The following is an 18,027-nucleotide window of genomic DNA, read 5'->3' on the forward strand; positions in this document are numbered from 1 at the left end:
CTCAGTAAAGGGTGCCAGGGCCCTCGGTTCACAAAGCTGTTAAGGAGAGGTCATAGTCGCCTTAAAGCGGCACTAAACTCACATTCACAAACAGGGTTTAGAATTGCAGACTGTAGAAGGACAACGTGTAATTAACCGGCACAACGTTAACTGGGTGACAAAATCTACCTTCCTACACAAAAAAGTGTACATTGATACAAGGTCACATATATCTGTGAAGGGGACTCCTGAGCTACCTCGGCTCTTTGCCTACTTTAGCGGGGAGAGAAATCCTCCCGCTTCCTCCTCCGCCAGGCCCGGGGAAATAGGTTGGCGTGCCTTGTCTCCCCGGCAACCTCGGGGGCCGCCTGGAGTCTCCACGGCAACTGCGGCGGCTCAGCGTCCCCGTCGCCTCAGCAACCACCGCCCGGTCCCGCCACGCGCCTCGGCTACTCTAGAAGGCAAGCGAGGACGATCCGGGGCTGTGCAAAGGGACGTTCGCGGCCTGCAGTTTCTCTGCCTCAGGAGGCTCGCTCGCTCTTGGGCTTCCGAGAGCAGCCTGGCCTTGAGCGATGAGCGAGGGCAGTGAGGAGAAGCCGGGACTGAGACTGGAGGCCGCCATCCAGGTCAGTCGGTATCAGTAACGGTATGCGGAAACACCCCCGGCGTGTAAGCACGCTGAGTTCAGTGGAGTGGCTCTGCGAGGCGGGCGGTGCCGGGCGTAGCCTTCTAATGCCCAGGTTTAGAGGAAGCGATGAAACCCGCCCCCCAATATTGGGTGCTGCAGAACACGCTCTGTAGAGCGACACTGTGTGCGCAAATGTTTAAATGCACATTAAGAACGCCGAGCATGGTGAAAGCGTTACGTTTCTCTCAACCCAGCGGAGCCGACGTTTATGCATAGAAACTGTAAGAAGTGTCTTTCGCGGCCGTTCCCCCTTTCCTGAGTTAGATCATGATTCGATTTCCCAGATAATGTGCAATAGACGTGCACTGGTATATTTGGCGATAGGAGGTGAGCGTGTCAGTGAGAAAAGTGTGTCCAGAAATTAAAGCTGCCTAGGAAGTTTGTTAGGTTGTGCTAAACCTACCTGAGTCCAGCTGATTGGACTGATCTTTTTCTCTTTCTTCCTATCCTTTGTAATCCTAGAAGACCAGATGTCAGTTGTGTTTAGGCATTCTGTTGTGAGTGCAGCATCCCACCCTTAGTCTGGAAATATGTCCAGAAATGACCAAGTAAATCTCATACTTGCAGCCTTTTTTGTCAATTGCTTGCCTTCTGCGGGACAAACTCAACATTCTGGAGGAGTCAGACATTTTTAGATGACACTAGAGGGCAGTAATGTTTCAGAAATGGGTGCATGGGACAAAAGTGGTTTCATAAAGGTGAATGAAATGGGACTATAAATTTTCTGCCCTGCTCTAAACATGTTGCTTAGAAGTCGCACCGAATTTAAGGGCTCTTACTCCCAAATCGGTATGCATGGGAATGCTAATTTAGGATTGAATTGCCTACGCTGTCAGACCCTCAGGTCAGGCTGAATTCCAGTGGGAGAACAGACAGAGATGTGGGGTGGAAAATTTTCCAGTGCATTATATTATCATGGAAAAATTTCCATTTCTAAAGATTTAGTGTTTCATAAAATTAATAGCAATGAATATTGACAGTGCATTATTAAGTGGTTTAAATAAAATTTTGGATTAGCAGGGCATAGGAGCCTCTTGTGGCGCAGGGTGGTAAGGCAGCAGAAATGCTGTCTGAAGCTGTCTGCCCATGAGGCTGGGAGTTCGATCCCAGCAGCCGACTCAAGGTTGACTCAGCCTTCCATCCTTCTGAGGTCGGTAAAATGAGTACCCAGCTTGCTGGGGGGTAAACGGTAATGACTGGGGAAGGCACTGGCAAACCACCCTGTATTGAGTCTGCCAAGAAAATGCTAGAGGGCGTCACCCCAAGGGTCAGACATGACCCAGTGCTTGCACAGGGGATACCTTTACCTTTACCTTTATGAGACACCAGGCCTTAGAAAGTCCAGAAAGATTACAACATACTCTTCTAGGGCAGCAGCCACGTCGGCGATGTTTTCAACTAGGGTACCAGTGGCGGAAATTTACAGAGCAACTACTTGGTCTGCATTTTCCATGTTAGTGAGACATTTCCAGTTAAATTTCATTGAATGTGGCATAAGAGTTTTACAACAAGTGGTGGGATAAAACAAACAAACAAGGAGAGAAAAAAAAGTGTGTTTTAAAGTATTTATGGTTATAAAATTCCTACCCATTCAACTACTTGGGTATGTAACCAGCTTGGATGACTTCCTCCACTGAAAGAGAACAAAACATTGGAACTTACCATAAGGGTTCTTCCCACCTTAAAAAAGGGGGAGGAATATGAAGAAAGTAAACATTAAATGGCAAGGAGCTGGGCTATGTAGTGACTGGAGTGTCAGGCCCCTGCTGGCTCAAGAGATCATGCAAAATTTGCATAGTCCTGCCTGGAGTAAAAGGAGGTGTGACTTTAGAGAAGAAACCTTCAGTTAAGTTCTCAGTAGTTTTTGATACTATTGACCATAGTATCCTACTGACTCACCTCTCATTGCAGAGAGTAAGTGTCACTATATTACAGTGGTTCAAGTCCTATGGGGGAGGGAGGGAGGGGTCGGTCACAGAAGTCAATGTTGGGATATTCCTGCTCTGCCCCATGGCTTTTGATCTGTGGGTTACCACAGGTTTCCATCTTATCCTCCATGCTATTTAATATTGGAACAGTTGGGAGATGTCACCAGGAGGTATGGGCTGCATTGTCACTGCAATGTCTTCAGTGGATGATATGTAGCTCTACCTTTCTTTTTCACCTATTTCCAAGGATGTTGTTTATGTTCTGAACCATAGGTTGGAGTCAGTAATGATCTGGATTATGGTGGAAAAGATAACATTTAATCTTGACAAGAGAGAGGTTCCCTGGCTTAGTAGAAAGGCAGCCCAGGGACTTCAGATTTCCCTCTTGGATGGGATAATATTCCCCCTGAAAAGTTTTGCAGCTTAAGAGTGCCTCTTCACACAGCTGTCACCATAGAAAACTCAATGGCTACTGTGGCTCAGAGTGCATGTGCCCTGCTCCAGCTGATACATCAGCTGCATCCATTCCTGGGTAAGTTATAACCACAGCGATTGATTCCTTGGTTACATCTAGACCAGACTATTGCAATGCTCTCAATTTGGGACTATTGTGGTTTTGATAATGTCTTATTTGTATTGCAAGCTACCTTGAGTTCTGCAAGGGAGAAAAGCAGTGAATAAATGTTTTAAATAAATACACTCTTATTACAAGAGGAGCTCTAAACATCATATCTGAAAAAATCCTCCATAGGAAAACATGAACATCTGATAATTTCTTCAGTTACCCCTCCCCCCACATTACCATGTTTAGATGTTGCTTGAAATAAAATTGAATTAATATTATTTAATAGATCTCGCTTGCCCTTAGGCCTGCTTGCCTGAGAAAAGGAGTAACTACTTCCTATAGTTCTGTTGCCTCTCAGGAGACCAGTTTCTACTTCTGCAAAATATTGTGCTCATTGGTGGGCAGTTCTTGTCTTTCCTATTCTTTCTTGCAAATTGTCACTGTCAACTGACTTGCAGAGACCTCACCAATGCTGCTCTTTCTGCAGCTGCCCCAGCTGTGCTGACATCATCAGCTGCAGAGGGAGTAGCTATCTCCATGGGTTCTGTTCACAGTCTCCATGCTACAGCTGAAACCTATTAGCCAGCCAACGTGTTTTAGTCAGTGCCTTTGCTGATAGGTGGCCCTGAGTACTACAGTTACACCACTGGAATTTTTGCAGATCTTGCAGTTTTCTAGCTCACATGTGGCATCTGTTGTTTTGAAAAGGGGGGACATTTAAATGGTTTAGAGGGGATGGATGAGTTGTTAAAGGGATGTGATCACTTTATAAAACCACATTTCCTTTATTTTTTTACCCATCTATTATTAGGGCTTGTTTTAATGGAAATTTCCACATACACGCACACCCTTCCTTTGGGAATGCTATGGAAAATATGACATTGAAATTGAAGATTGGCATGGATTTTTCTGGATAATCCTTGTAGAAGACTTGGAACCTGTGTGTATCTAATATACTGCTCATACATCTTTCTTTTTCTTCATCAGAAAACATTCTAAAACTCTCCTGTGGGATAAGAATATTTCTTTGGAACCAGCCTTCCAAGGCCTAAACAATGCTTTTGAGTAATTAAAGTTATTTTCTCCCCAATTAACAGTCTAGCTTTTAACACTAACATATTTACACATTATAAAACCCTAAATAAAGATACTTGAGAAATGGAAATAGATCTGCCAGTTGCTGTTTTTTCTGGCAAGGACTCTGTGTTTCTTGTGTGGTAGACAGAAATTGTTCAAAAGTCCCTTGGGATCTGCAATGCTTTAGAAAATCTGCCTGGGATCCAGTGGCTAGAGGCAAGGTGTATGTCAGAAATTTTATCAGTGAACAACACAGATTATTTCCAAGAGTGAGATACTTCACATGGTTCATTGTATATCACAAACTTCTTTTGGAATTCCTCCCAGTGGGGCTGACATCAAAGACCCAGATGTGTACTGCCCCCTTGGGAGCACAGAACTAGTTTAAGTTGGCATTGGGACATCTCGGGTTGCAACTAGACAGGGGGAAATATTGCCACTTTGTGAATGCACCCAATTTATGGCAGCCCTATGAATTCACGTCCTTCAGAACATTGCATTGTTAGCTGCCATTCTCAGATCTTGCAAACTGAGGGCCTTGGCTTCCTTTACTGAATCAATCCATCTCATGTTAGTAGAGGTTTAATTAGTGGAAATGGGGAGTTTACAGTTTTTTAGTATGGATACAAATAACATCAAATGCCAATTGCTACAGATCAGACTGATATAAAAATAACAGAGGGTGGCCCAGTGTAAAAACAGGCAATCTTAAGATATATCCAGGGGTATATTAGGGTGCTGGAAATGCTGGGCTGGATTTTAAATCACAATTAGTTTATTAGGGAAAAGAAGTGTCGTCTTTTCTATCAGATTTGTAACTTGGCCCTTTTAGATTTGTAAGTCAGAATGATGTTTTCTGAGCAACAGTAATTATCAGGACTATAATTCTATTAGCAAGATTAGCCGGTATTCATTAGGTATGATTTTGAACATACCCTGAAAGAACCGAGGGGCCTGCCCCTTCTGTGTGATACCTCCTGGGTTTTGTTGGACTGAAGTCATGCACAATCTTTGTAGTTATTTGCTTTTTACTCAAAGGGCTAGGTGTGCAAGCCTCCGGGTGAGGCCTGATGATCCCCTGGATTTACAGCTCATCCTCATACTACACAGATCAGTTTGCCAAGAGAATATGTATGTTTTGGAGGATGGACGGTGTGGCATTGTATTCCACTGAGGTCCCTGTCCTCACCAAGTTCCATCCCCAAATCTCTAGGAGTTTCCCAACCTGGATCTGGCAACTATAGAAGAAGAGTTGGTTTTTATACCCTGCTTTTCACTAACTGAAGGAGTCTCGAAGCAGCTTACAATCACCTTCCCTTCATCTCCCCACAATGTCTGCTGAAACTAAGAGTAGAAAAATGGTTGGGGAAAATCTTCTTTTCATCACTTCCGTATTTAGTTAGACATTGTTAGCTTTTTTTTCAAGTAGTTAAGCTGGTCCAAAAGAATAATCAAAACTTTTCACAGAGTTCCCTTTAAAAGATCAGATCAGCCTTATCAACGACCGTTTACACCCTGGAGGTTTCATGCCAGGTTGCAGGCTGGAGTTTGAGTTGTGGCAGGTTGCCCCACCTCTTCCTGCACCCACATGGGGGAGCATTTGGCCCAGTGTGCCTCATCCACCCCCAATTTGTGCTCCTACATAGAAACTGGGGCAGTGAAGTTCCCAGTGTGTAAATGGTCAACCAGTGTCTCCTCCGCCACCTTTTCCAAATTCATCTTCGGCTTGCTGGCCCCAGTGAGCTTTCCAGCATGCTGGAATATTCGGGATATATCTAAACAACAATTCTGAGTTGCATGACTTCTTATGCCATTTTGTACCCCCATGGTCTTATTACTAATGTTCATGTGTTCGCCAGATGTGTAAACCGTGAAGTACTAGGTCAGAAGCATTTAGTGGAGTAAATTACTGAAATCTGTATATTGCATAGCTTCTAGAAACATAGAGGGAGAGGCTTCAGTAACAAAGATGTGGTGAATGACATTGTGAGAAAATTGCCCAAACATGAACAATGTATCTGGGGTAAAAACATCTTTTTAGTGGTCTTATTAACTTTCCTAGGGGATAAATAGGAAGTAGACTGTGATTCAGAGAATATCAGAAATAGGACCTGAGAAGAGTAGCACACAGCACATTAGTCTCTTGTAGTATTTTGAGTGAGAGATCATTCCCTTCCTTACCCCATAAAAGGTAGTGCAGCTAGGGCCAAAGACTAAAATTATATCTATGCTATAAAATCGAAGGGTAAAACTAGAAATCAGCCTTCCTACGTGAACATCATTTGGTTCAGAAACTCCGTTCAAGTGCCTTTCTGTGTTTGTTGTTGTTGTTGTTTACTCATGCAAGTTAACTGCTGGAAAGGAGCTAAAAAGTACTTTTATTTATTTAGAAAATTGTGTGCCACATCTCAAGAAAATTGCTTGTGGCACCTTACAATAAAAAATAACAAGGCAATAAAAAATACCATATGTCAGCCAAAACAGACCAGGTCATCAAATCTGCAGTCTAAAATTATATTGATAAAGCAGTCTTCAGGCTGGGAGATAGAGGTAAAAAGATGGAACCCCTTTCAGTGGTCTATCTGAATTTGGTTGCGAGCCTTTGTTCCCTGCAACCAAAACAACCTGAAACCTATAGAGGGCACTCTTGCTGCATTGCCATTAATTTAGCTATAGTTCTATCAGCATAGCAACAACTGCCTTTTCTTTTCAAGTGGATAGCCATCTCCAAGTATTGAAAGGGGTGCCATATAGAGCACTGGTCCCCAACCTTTTTCAGTCCGGGTACTGGGGGGGGGGAGAGGGAGAGCGGCGCTTGCCAGCGGGCACAAACACTGCCACGCCTGCATTTCCCCCCCAGCTTGAGCGATTCGGCCACCAAAGCAGCCAATTGCTCCCAGCACAGCAAGCGCTGCACTGTGGGGGGGGAGGCATGCCCGCTGGTGCCCACACCTCCCTCCCCCCATTGGAGCCCGGTACCCGGGGATTGGGGAACACTGATATAGAGGATGGAGCAGAGTTGTTCTCTCTTGCCCCAGAAGGACGAACCAGAACCAATGGATGAAATTAATTCAAAAGAAATTCTGTCTAAACATCAGGAAGAAGACCCTGACAGTTAGAGCAGTTTCTCAGTGGAACAGGCTTCCTCGGGAAGTGGTGGGTTCTCCAACTTTGGAAATTTTTAAACAGAGGCTAGATAGCCATCTGACGGAGAGGCTGATTCTGTGAAGGCTCAAGGGAGTGGCAGGTTACAGTAGATGAGCAATAGGGGTGTGAGTGTCCTGCATAGTGCAGGGGGTTGGACTAGATGACCCATGAGGTACCTTCCAACTCTATGATTCTAGCTGTGTTGGTCTGCAGTAGCACAACAAAAATTGAGTCCAATATCACCTTTAAGACCAACAAATTTTTATGCCATTAAAGGTACTCTGAATCAGAATCTTAAGACAAACAAAGATTTATTCAAGGTGTGAGCTTTCAAGTGCATGCACTCTTTCTCAGGCTTAATGGAACAAGGATCATAAACGTACAGATATAGGGCAAAAGTACATTGTGGCAAATTAGTAAACTGTGTCATAGATATTAAGCCATATTATTGCCATATGATAATTCTTTGCTAAAACAGCTAATAAGTCCTTTTGAGTTTAGTTGTAGTTCACAAAAATATTGGAGAAATAAAATTATCCATGTTAATAATTAATGGCAGATACTTTCCCAGTTGTGCTTTTTCCTTTGTCATTATGCATAACATTATAGCAGCACAATGCATATTCCATTGTCTGCCTCTTGCTCTAAAAACCTGAGAGAATAACAGTGAAATACCTCAAATCCTTAGGAACAAAAGCATTGAGAGGACAGCAAATGCCAAACAAGTTAGACACATGTTTGAGTTTGACAACTGGACATGGGCAACCCAGAAGTAAAGCCACAATAAAGTTAAAAACAAACTAAGTCTAACTTCACAAGATAGGTCTAAGTTTTAAAAACAAATGCCAAAATGTGAAGGAAAATCCCAGTTATAAAGACCATAAACTAACAGGCGCTGTGAGGATTATCTAGGGTTTTATACCAAAATGCAGAAGTGAAGGGTATTGTTCAGTGTATTGAACGCCTGGATTTCAGGGAGCAAATTCATCTGAAGAGGCTAAGGCAGCTGAGTTGATGCAGCTGAATAATGCAGGACATTACTTATTTTACTACAGGTATTGCCTACTGTTCTTTCCAAAAATTTTGCTTGAGGAGATTTACAATAAACTCACAGGATATGATGAAACCTGTAATACAGTAAGACAAGATGGAACAATAACACCAGGAAAAAAACTTGAAAAGCATAAAAGGAATAAAACAGCACAGCAGCACAGAAACTGTAAAAAGTCTAAACCAGCATTAGATAGCATCAAACATCTTTAAACCGCTCAGAGAGTGGTATACATATTTCGCTAAGGGCTAAGTGGGCAGAGAGTGGGCTGGGTGAGGACAGACCAGAGTTCTAGCCAGTCGGGTGAGGACCCAGTCGGAAGGCATGAAGCACCTTCCAATTGGCCCCTCACCAGGACAGAACAGAGTTCTACCCAGTCGGGAGGCGCTTTGCGCCTCCTGACCCTCCCCCCCCCCCAAGCACACCTGCCGCCTCACAAAGGCGGCAACTGTGCTTGGCGGGTCCCGTGGAAGCCACGGCCTCGCTGACAAGGGGGCTGGGGGTGGCTTCCACGGGACCCGCGCAGCACACCCCCCACCTCACTGGGCCACCAGGTGCGCTGGGCGGCCGCCGAGGGGGGGGCTTTCAATCTAGTCTTTAAACAGCCCCGTGGCGCGGAGCGCCACGGACTGAATAAAGCAGTAAGGGCACTGTGGGAGGAGTTAGGGCAGGCCCTGTCCAGGATAAAAACTCAGAGGGGCCAATCAGGAGCCGCAAAGCGGCTCCTGATTGGCCCCTCTGAGTGTCCATCCAGCCCCAAGCAGCCAATGGGGAGCCGCGCAAAGCACGGCTCCCCATTGGCTGCTTCACCCGCCCAGACAGCCACGGGCGAGGGGTGGGCCGCGCCGCCTTCTCCCGGCCGGCGGAGCAGCCTCGCTGCGTCATAGACGTGGTGAGGCCGCTCCGCCGCTCGGGAGAAGGCTCGAGAGAGCCTCGGGGGCCGGGTGGGCCTGGCCGCCTTCCTCCGGCCGGCGGAGCGTCCTCGCCACGTCTACAACGCGGCGAGGCCGCTCCGCCGGCCGGGAGAAGGCTTGAGAGAGCCTAGGGTGGGGGGTGGCCCTGCTCCCAGGTCATCTAGTGCCCATTTCATTCCTGAGTGAAATGGGCTTTAGATCTAGTATGTAACATAAAACAGCATGAAACAGAGTCAAAACAGCAAACATGAGTTAGAGTGAATTAAAATAGATTTTAAAGTCCACCAACAAAAATTCAATAAGTAAGTGATAGAAGACCCTACAATCAAAAATTTACAAATGTCTGAAAGAATAGTGAAGTGTTTGTTTCACACAAGGTGATTAATAGGCTTGATGCCAGGAGAACATTAGAACTGTGACCAATCACACACTCAAAAAGCTTATAACTGTATTTAATATGGGGTCTCAGGATAGAACTAAGTCAGGCAAGGGAGGGGGCGCCATTAATCTATTTAGGGCTAATTTATTGGCACATTGTATATTCCAAGGTTAAGCTTTGGCATTGGAATCCCTGACACAAAGTCCTGTTCTTTGACCATCCCATAATTTTATTGAACTGTTTACATGTGAGCAGTATTTTTAAAGAGACTAATAACCAAATTTGGGAGAATTGTTTTCTCACTGGTAGTACTTCTTTAAAATGATGCTAGCAGTCCAAATCATAGGCAGCAGCAACATACATAAATGTCCAGGGGATACCGAAAGAGACACTGGGCGTGGGAATCGTTGCAAGGGAGATATAAATTCCTGATTTGTTTTATTTGTTTAAAGGTTGGCTGCTACCTACTTTTGCCTACCTGGAAGTCTACAGAACAACCTTAAAGGTAAAGGTAAAGGTATCCCCTGTGCAAGCACCGAGTCATGTCTGACCCTTGGGGTGACGCCCTCTAGCGTTTTCATGGCAGACTCAATACGGGGTGGTTTGCCAGTGCCTTCCCCAGTCATGACTGTTTACCCCCCAGCAAGCTGGGTACTCATTTTACCGACCTCGGAAGGATGGAAGGCTGAGTCAACCTTGAGCCGGCTGCTGGGATCGAACTCCCAGCCTCATGGGCAAAGCTTTCAGGCGGCTGCCTTACCACTCTGCGCCACAAGAGGCTCTTACAGAACAACCTTATCTCTCTTTTTTTTTAATATCTTTTATATCTCTTTTTTTTTTCTACAGAACAACCTTATATCTCTTTTTTTCTACTCCTACTGAATTTCGTGCTCCAGTATTAGACTTCCATGTCTTTTAAGTGACAGATTACTTTGGGATAGTATTATTGATTCTTCTATACCAGGGTGGTATACAATTTTCTTTGCAGTGATAGATTTTGACATGGCTTTGGGGAAAATGTCTTAAACTTGAAAATATGTGTAAAATTATTCCTAAACCACAGATTTGTTTGCTGTTAAAGTTGAATTATCCCTCCCTGGTTTCCCACTGGTGCCTCCTGCACTTGCTGTGTCCAAAAGGGGAGGACCAGCCTGATGCAGGTCCATATAGGCCTCCCAAACTTCCTTCAGAGGAGAGCGACGAAGATGATCTGGGGCCAAGGGACCAAGCCCTATGAAGATAGGTTGAGGGACTTGGGAATGTTCAGCCTGGAGAAAAGAAGGTTGAGAGGGGACATGATAGCCCTCTAATATTTGAAAGATTGTCACTTGGAGGAGGGCAGGATGCTGTTTCTGTTGGCTGCAGAGGAGAGGACACGCAGTAATGGGTTTAAACTTCAAGTACAATGATATAGGCTAGATATCAGGAAAAATTTTCACAGTCAGAGTAGTTCAGCAGTGGAATAGGCTGCCTAAGGAGGTGGTGAGCTCCCCCTCACTGGCAGTCTTCAAGCAAAGGTTGGATACACATTTTTTTTGGATGCTTTAGGATGCTTTGGGCTGATCCTGCGTAGAGCAGGGGGTTGGACTAGATGGCCTGTATGGCCCCTTCCAACTCTATGATTCTATGATTCATCAGGCCACTGCTGGGAGTATTGGTTAGCTCTCCCTTCCCATCAATCAGGGCCAAACTCACCCACCCCTCCTTATTTTTTCCAAAGGGTGGATAGAGGCCCTTGCATGGGGAAAAATCTAATACTATCATGGGGAAAAATGTAATACTATCGTACTGCTAAATATAGCAGTAACAATAACCTGATTCTGAATTGTGACATTGCATATAATGCCTTGTTGAAGACCTACTTTGTGATTGGCTCTAAAGTTTGCTATTTAGTTCAGCTAACATTTTTAGAATGTATTTGCAACAATTATACTATGTATAACAATATACAAGCCTTATCCCGTGCATCAGTGAAACCTAACTTGACGCATTTCAGTGGGCTTAAGGACACCTTTAAAATTGGGCTGATAACTTAATAATTTTGGTGAGCCCCAAATCCTCCAGAAATCAATGTTGGTCAGGCATCCACAATGACTAAGTAGGTCTTCCAATCAGGCTGTGATTTTTGGCTGTGTTTCAGAAACTGGAGGATACAGTGCTGCATCCCAGAGCTAGTAGAGACGACAAAGCATTAACTGTGCGAGGCGAAGGAGATAGAGCTGTACCCACAACTGTACCAGCCAGAATTCGACAGATCATCACACAGAGCTTGTCTGAACCATCATCGCAAGGTACTGCCTTTGCTGGAGGGAAAAAGAAAAAATGAAATTGCCATCAAGTCATAGCAGACTTATGGACACCCTTAGGACAGGAGAGTCAAACAGATGGCCCATGGAGATGGAAGTGGAATGGTGAACATCAGGGAGATACTGTGTTAAAGTTTATGTCTCCGATATTTGGCATGACATTTTATGACATGTGTGGTCCAGACTGACAAAGTGGCACTTAACGTCAGATCCAGCTCATAACAAATTAGTTTGACACCTTTGGGGTTTTCAAGGCAAGAAATGTTCAGAAGTGGTTTGCCATTGCTTGGCTCTGCATTGTAACCTTGGTGGTCTCCCATCCAGATACTAACCCAGGCAAACCCTGCTTAGCTTCTGAAAATCTGATGAGATGGGACTAGCTTGGTCCACCTAGAGAGGTATACTGTGGGCCTTTTCGCACAGGGATCTTTGTTGCAAATTGTTTGCGGAATGAAAAATCGCCATTTAAAATAGTGGAATTCGTCGTTATGCATACCTGCCTTTGTAGTGGAATCAGTTGCGTTTTTTAGCGTTTCCCACAGGCTTCCGGTCTCGGCAGAAATCGCTAGAAAGGAAGCGCTATTGCCAAGCTCGTCCCGCCCCTGGCCGTCAAGCAGCCAATGGGCAGCCGTTAGCATGCTCCCAAACAGCCCCTTTCCCTTTAAGAAAGGTTTAAAAAAAAAAAAAACGACCCATAGCAACGAATCTAGGTAGATTCGTTGCTACGGAGAGACCCATCCAGCTGCCTAATGTGAGCTGTCGTTTGATTGTATGATCGTTTGCACGCTGCCTCGAGTGATAAAAAAAAAATCACCCCCCCCCTCTCACGGGCCCGATTTTCGGCTGAATTTATTTGTAAAAAATAAAGGGACTTTATTTCAGCAAACGGGCTTTTCAGTGGTTTGTGCTTAGTGACTACAGGTGAAGGACTGAAGCCAGGGAAGCCTCTAAACAGAAAGAGGCTCGCCGGTGCGTTTATCCCCGCTCGCTCGGAGAAAAAAAAATGGCGATCGCTTCGCCGGAAGTTTGGAGGAGAGAGCCAGGGGGAGGGACTTTGAAGAACCAGCAACAATGGTAACGCACAGGTCTTTAGCGCTACTGTTGCAGATTGGTTGCAGGAGTGTATCGCTATCCAGAGGGTGAATCCACTTTTCTGGATTCCCCTGAAAGCGCCACAACGAAGCGCTTTTTGCTGATTGGTTTCAGGATTGTTGCAGATTGTCTACGACGTCGTGGGTTATGGCAAATTAGTAGCGTTTCCAAATAGCAACCATTCTGCTACTTTGAAGCCGTGCGAAATGGCCCTGTATATTCAGCACTTCCCTGGGGACAGAGCAAGAAGGCAGGAATGGATGCAAAGAATGGAACAAAGAAACATCCTGAGCTGCCTGTGTGCACTGGATTTGATGATGAGTCAGAAGAATCAAAGTTTGTAAATTCAGTCAATATTGATTGTAGCTTTGACTGCAGCCCCCTCCCCTTTCCTGGCTATGATAAACAGTCCCTCCCATGTGGTACTGGTGTCATGCAAAAACTAGCTGTTCCTGCTCATGGCAAATAATAGCAGTCCATTTATTGTTTTTTTCCTGTATGCTGCTTTGTAAAGCTTAGAAAGTAGCCTAGAAATGTTGTTTTAGTAATAAATGAATGTCTAAGTGATAGCCGAGAATGAGAGCTCTTTGCACTAAAATCATATGTTCTCAGAAGACAAGAGAAAATTATTCACTGTATATACGAGGATAAGCAAATTTAAACAACCTGCCAAACCAATGGTGTTGTGGTCTGTCCTAAATTTAGAAAATGAAGCCAGGTCTCTTGCCCCATAATTCCCATGTAGGGGAGTGATTTTTCTTCCTCATAATAAGAAGCAGGACTAGCATGACACCTGTGATTAAGAGGCCCTCTCTGGGCAGCCTCCCATACAGCTTTGAAAACACATGAGGTGGGTGAACATACTTTGAGTCAGGGCTTGATTCACTAATCTGTTTTTCTCACTAGTAACATACAGAGCAAGCTGATATCACACTTGCACAGATATCTATTTCTGGAGAAAAAGGGTCTCTTGCCCCTATGTTAGGGAGTGCCTTTTTCTAAACCCTGATATTTTCATTTTACAAGACAGTCCAAAGGCCTTGTCCCTTTGGAAAAGGGCAGGGCTCTTCAGTGCCAGATTAAAATACTAAAGTTTTAATAAAAAATGCTTTGCTAGCAACACAAATAAAGAACACCTCACTGCAAATGGACAATTTATGCTCACCTTCTAGCTTCTGCTGTGGTCATTTCTATTTCCTTTTCTGTGGCTCTCAGAGGAGTTCAAGGCCTGGTGTGAGAGGATGATGTAGTTGTACTGACTGGAAACAACCTTTCCTCATACATCTTGGTTTCCAAACTCCTCACCATTTTCATTGCCCTCCTCTGGACATGCTCCAATTTGTCTACATCCTTCTTCAATTGTGGTGCCCAAAACTAAACACAGTACTCTAAGTGAGATCAAGTTATTGCTAAAATCACCCTCCATGCCTAAAAACTGGAAAGTAGTGAATGTCATGCTAATTTTTAAAAAGAGTTTTGGGGGGGTGATCTATATGTCTGGTCTGTACAAAGGACAAATCAGTCCCAAGTTTGTGTTGGTTAATTCAACTAACGTATCCTTTTTCCACTGTTCTCAGGTTTGTTGGAAACAACCTTCCCAGTGAACATGCAAGAAGAAAACCGCCTGCTGCAGAAGGAACTCTCCCGCCTTGAAGACCTGCTGGCAGAAACGCGTGCTGAGAAAGATGAGCTAGCTAGCAAACACCAGGCTATTCATGAAAGGGTAAGGTCAGGGTTCTCTTTTTCTTCACAAAACATAAAAGTGACAAAATTATTATCCATCAGTCTCTCTTCCCAATGAATGTAAAAGTGAAGGGCATACTGATGAATTAGCCCTGCACCAGTTTCTCAGTTCCTGTGCTTGGAACATGACAAGTAATATGGGCATGGGTTCAGTTGTATTTAATGTGGGTCTCCTGCCACAAGCCCCAGTCTTGGCAGCTCTTCAACATCTTCTTATACCTAGCAAGGGCTGTTTCAAGGGAGGAAAGGCATTTAGGATTCATAGAATCATAGAATCCCAGAATAATAGAGTTGGAAGGGACCTCATGGGCCGTCTAGTCCAATCCCCTGCACTATGCAGGACACACACAACCCTATCGCTCATCTACTGTAACCTGCCACCCCCCTAAGCCTTCACAGAATCAGCCTCTCTGTCAGATGGCTATCCAGCCTCTGTTTAAAAATTTCCAAAGATGGAGGATTGGTGGTACAACTTTCAGAAATCAAGCTTTCTACAAGAGTGTAAGAGCAGGACTCTGTAGTTTTTCAAAGTGGCAGTCAGCCTTGCTCCATTCTAAGCCTGCATCACAAATGAAGATTTTGTCAGGTAAAAAAGAAACAAAACAGAACATATCCATACATGCCTATCTGCCACCACTTCAACTTTAATTCTGAGTGAATAATTTCTTTTGGGAACCAACAGCTAGGAAGAATATGGGATGATAAACTTTGTACCACTTTTCCACTTTATTACAGAAGTGTGCTCTGGGCTCAAGGCCTATAAACCCATGTATTAATCTCTCTAGATGCATTGGTTTTCATTTGGTGGATGAATATGCATAATTAGGTTGCAACCCACCTTCAGGTGGGTCAAAGCATTGTTTTGGGGTTTTGTACATTTTAAGAGAGGGAGAAAAAGAGAACAAAAGGGTAAAGCAGGCATATGAAGAAAATAAATTTAAAGTGAATAAAATATTGCAGGTCAGAGTTCAGGATGAGTCTTGGGCCTAAAAAAAGTTTAATATGTTTACGGTAATATAGTAGCCTATAGCTGAACATTTAGGCTTTGTGAGAGTTTGGGAATGTGTAAAGTTAGGATCACCCAGGCAGAGTGAATATTGTTATTAATCCAAGGCTTACTTCAACCAGTGCAAGAGAAGCTTCTTGAAGATGGGCCAGGCCTCTGCAATGGTCTGAATTTTGCAATAGCTGGGAACAACTCCCCAGTTTTTAAATAACGTGTATTCTCCTGTTGTGAGACAGAGACTGTTGATACAGCTGAGGCCCTGACTTCAAATGAACATAAGTATTTTCTGGAAATTGGGTCCTACTGAAGAGAACATACCATCACAAGTTTTGCCACAAGTACTTGAAGTCCTGTGAACGAAGTCATCAATTATGATAATAGTTTACGTCACATAAAGGGAATAATTTCATTTATAAAATGTTTACTGGTGACCTAGTGCTCTGATTTATTACTGAAACAGGAGAAACCTGCCCTGGAAGGAAGGCCTCTGATAGCATTGTAATGTTGCAGGTCCGGGTGGCTATTCCTCACCCTGGGAAGGAAGGGAATGATTCTAGGCAGGCCTACTCAGAAGTAAATTCCTTTTTATTTAATGAGGCTTCCCTCCAAAAATGAGTTCTTAGGACTGCAGCTGAAAGGTATTTGGCATTTTTACTGGCTTCTCAGCATGCGAGCAGGGAACAGTGAGGAAGACTAGATGAGGTTCAATGGGTTGTTAATTAACTATTTGGCTTTGTTCATTAATTATGTTGGTCTTGTTTGGCGGAAAGATTGGTTTCCCAATGACAGAAAACAAAGAAATGATATTCAAGCAAAATGATCCCAGCAACTGCTGCTGGCAGATAATAAAAAAAATTAAAGAAGCATTTCTGATGGAAGTAACCTCAGGAATATAATGGTTAGAGCAGCTGCATTTTAAACCCAACCAGCTTTCTGGCTTTGTGCTGCAGCAATGCCCTTTTGATGGGGAACTGCCAGGAATCACATTCTGGTGTACAAATGTTGGGAGATTATGGTGTGCAAACATAGCCCATTGATAACTTCTCAGGCGTGCTCAAGCAGACAGGAAGTTAGCTCCTGTTTTCACACACTGCTACTTTCTGGAGCCTGCAGATGCAGCTGGTCATGGTGTTTAACTCTGTTGCTCCCTTCCTCAGGAGAAACATGCTTGGTTTGATGCCTGGAGAGTACAAGGATGCGGCACATTCTTGGCCCAACAAAGATTCCCATTCAGAGAAGCATAAATAATTACAAGTCCAAACAATCCCTCACTCCAATCCTCATGACAGGCACAAAGTTCCAGGCCTGACTCAGCACCAAGCCTTCCCAAAAGTCAGTAGGCCTGGGACTGCTGCCCTACTCACAGCTGCTTATGTTAGGGTGGTGTTACTGCTGAGTGGAATGCATGTTGAATAGGAATGCAGAAACAGACAGAATGAATGGGAGACTTCTCGATTCAGTGTTAAGTCAGATTTCTTTTTATCTGTTGTAGGATGCCCCTTGTACTAGTAGGAACAGATCTATCTTTACCCTTTTGTTGTCCTGATGCAAAACAGCCTCAAGAGTGTGCTGTTTTTTCCATTGGGAAAACTTTTTTCCATTGGGAAAACTTTTGTGTACCCTATCAGGACATGGGGAATCTTCATCAAGGCAAAGAGTGTCCCACAGAATTGTTTTATGTCAGAAAAATCGTGCAGGGAAGAGACATGCTGTGGATTCAGATCCTGCACACACAGGAATTGAATTCACAGTGGGAAACTTCCAAAAATATGTCTGATTGCATGTCCTTCTGGTGAATCCAAGGACTTAGTAACATGTAGTTAGGCCCCCTGAGGGGGGGTTTGAGGCAAGGTCTCACAAATCCTAGTATGACATTCTAAACTTTACACCATATACTGGAAGCAATCCTGAAAAGGTTTACTTAGAGGAGTGCCTTATTCCAAGCAAAGAGTTCTTACTGTTGCAGCCTGCCTACATCTACTGGTATAGAATATTTGAGTAGCAGATATTTTAGCATATTGCATTTAGCATATTGCCATTCCTTATGCAAATTTCTGCAGTTACATATATTGCAGTATCTAAGCACAGTTGTAACTTAAATTTCACATTGTTAAAACCCCGTTTGGAGCCTTTGCAGCTGTTGTTGCATTAG

General features: G+C 44.0%; 1 protein-coding gene across 4 annotated transcripts in view; it reads left to right on the plus strand.

Annotated features, from left to right (window-relative positions):
- Positions 1-439: 439 nt before the first annotated feature.
- CROCC2 (ciliary rootlet coiled-coil, rootletin family member 2) overlaps positions 440-18,027 on the plus strand; it is a 90,040-nt gene continuing 72,452 nt past the window's right edge. For 2 of the 4 annotated variants that reach the window (XM_077349011.1, XM_077349012.1), the window contains exons 1-3: positions 440-605; positions 11,869-12,019; positions 14,704-14,849. In XM_077349011.1, coding sequence (XP_077205126.1) covers positions 552-605; positions 11,869-12,019; positions 14,704-14,849 — 351 coding nt within the window. In that variant the 5' untranslated portion in view covers positions 440-551. Of the gene's footprint in view, positions 606-10,180; positions 10,234-11,868; positions 12,020-14,703; positions 14,850-18,027 lie in introns of all 4 variants that reach the window. The other 2 variants (XM_077349013.1, XM_077349015.1) reach the window with 2 other exon arrangements.

Source organism: Paroedura picta, chromosome 8 (genome assembly GCF_049243985.1).
Source record: "Paroedura picta isolate Pp20150507F chromosome 8, Ppicta_v3.0, whole genome shotgun sequence".
Classification (NCBI taxonomy): Eukaryota; Metazoa; Chordata; class Lepidosauria; order Squamata; family Gekkonidae; genus Paroedura; species Paroedura picta.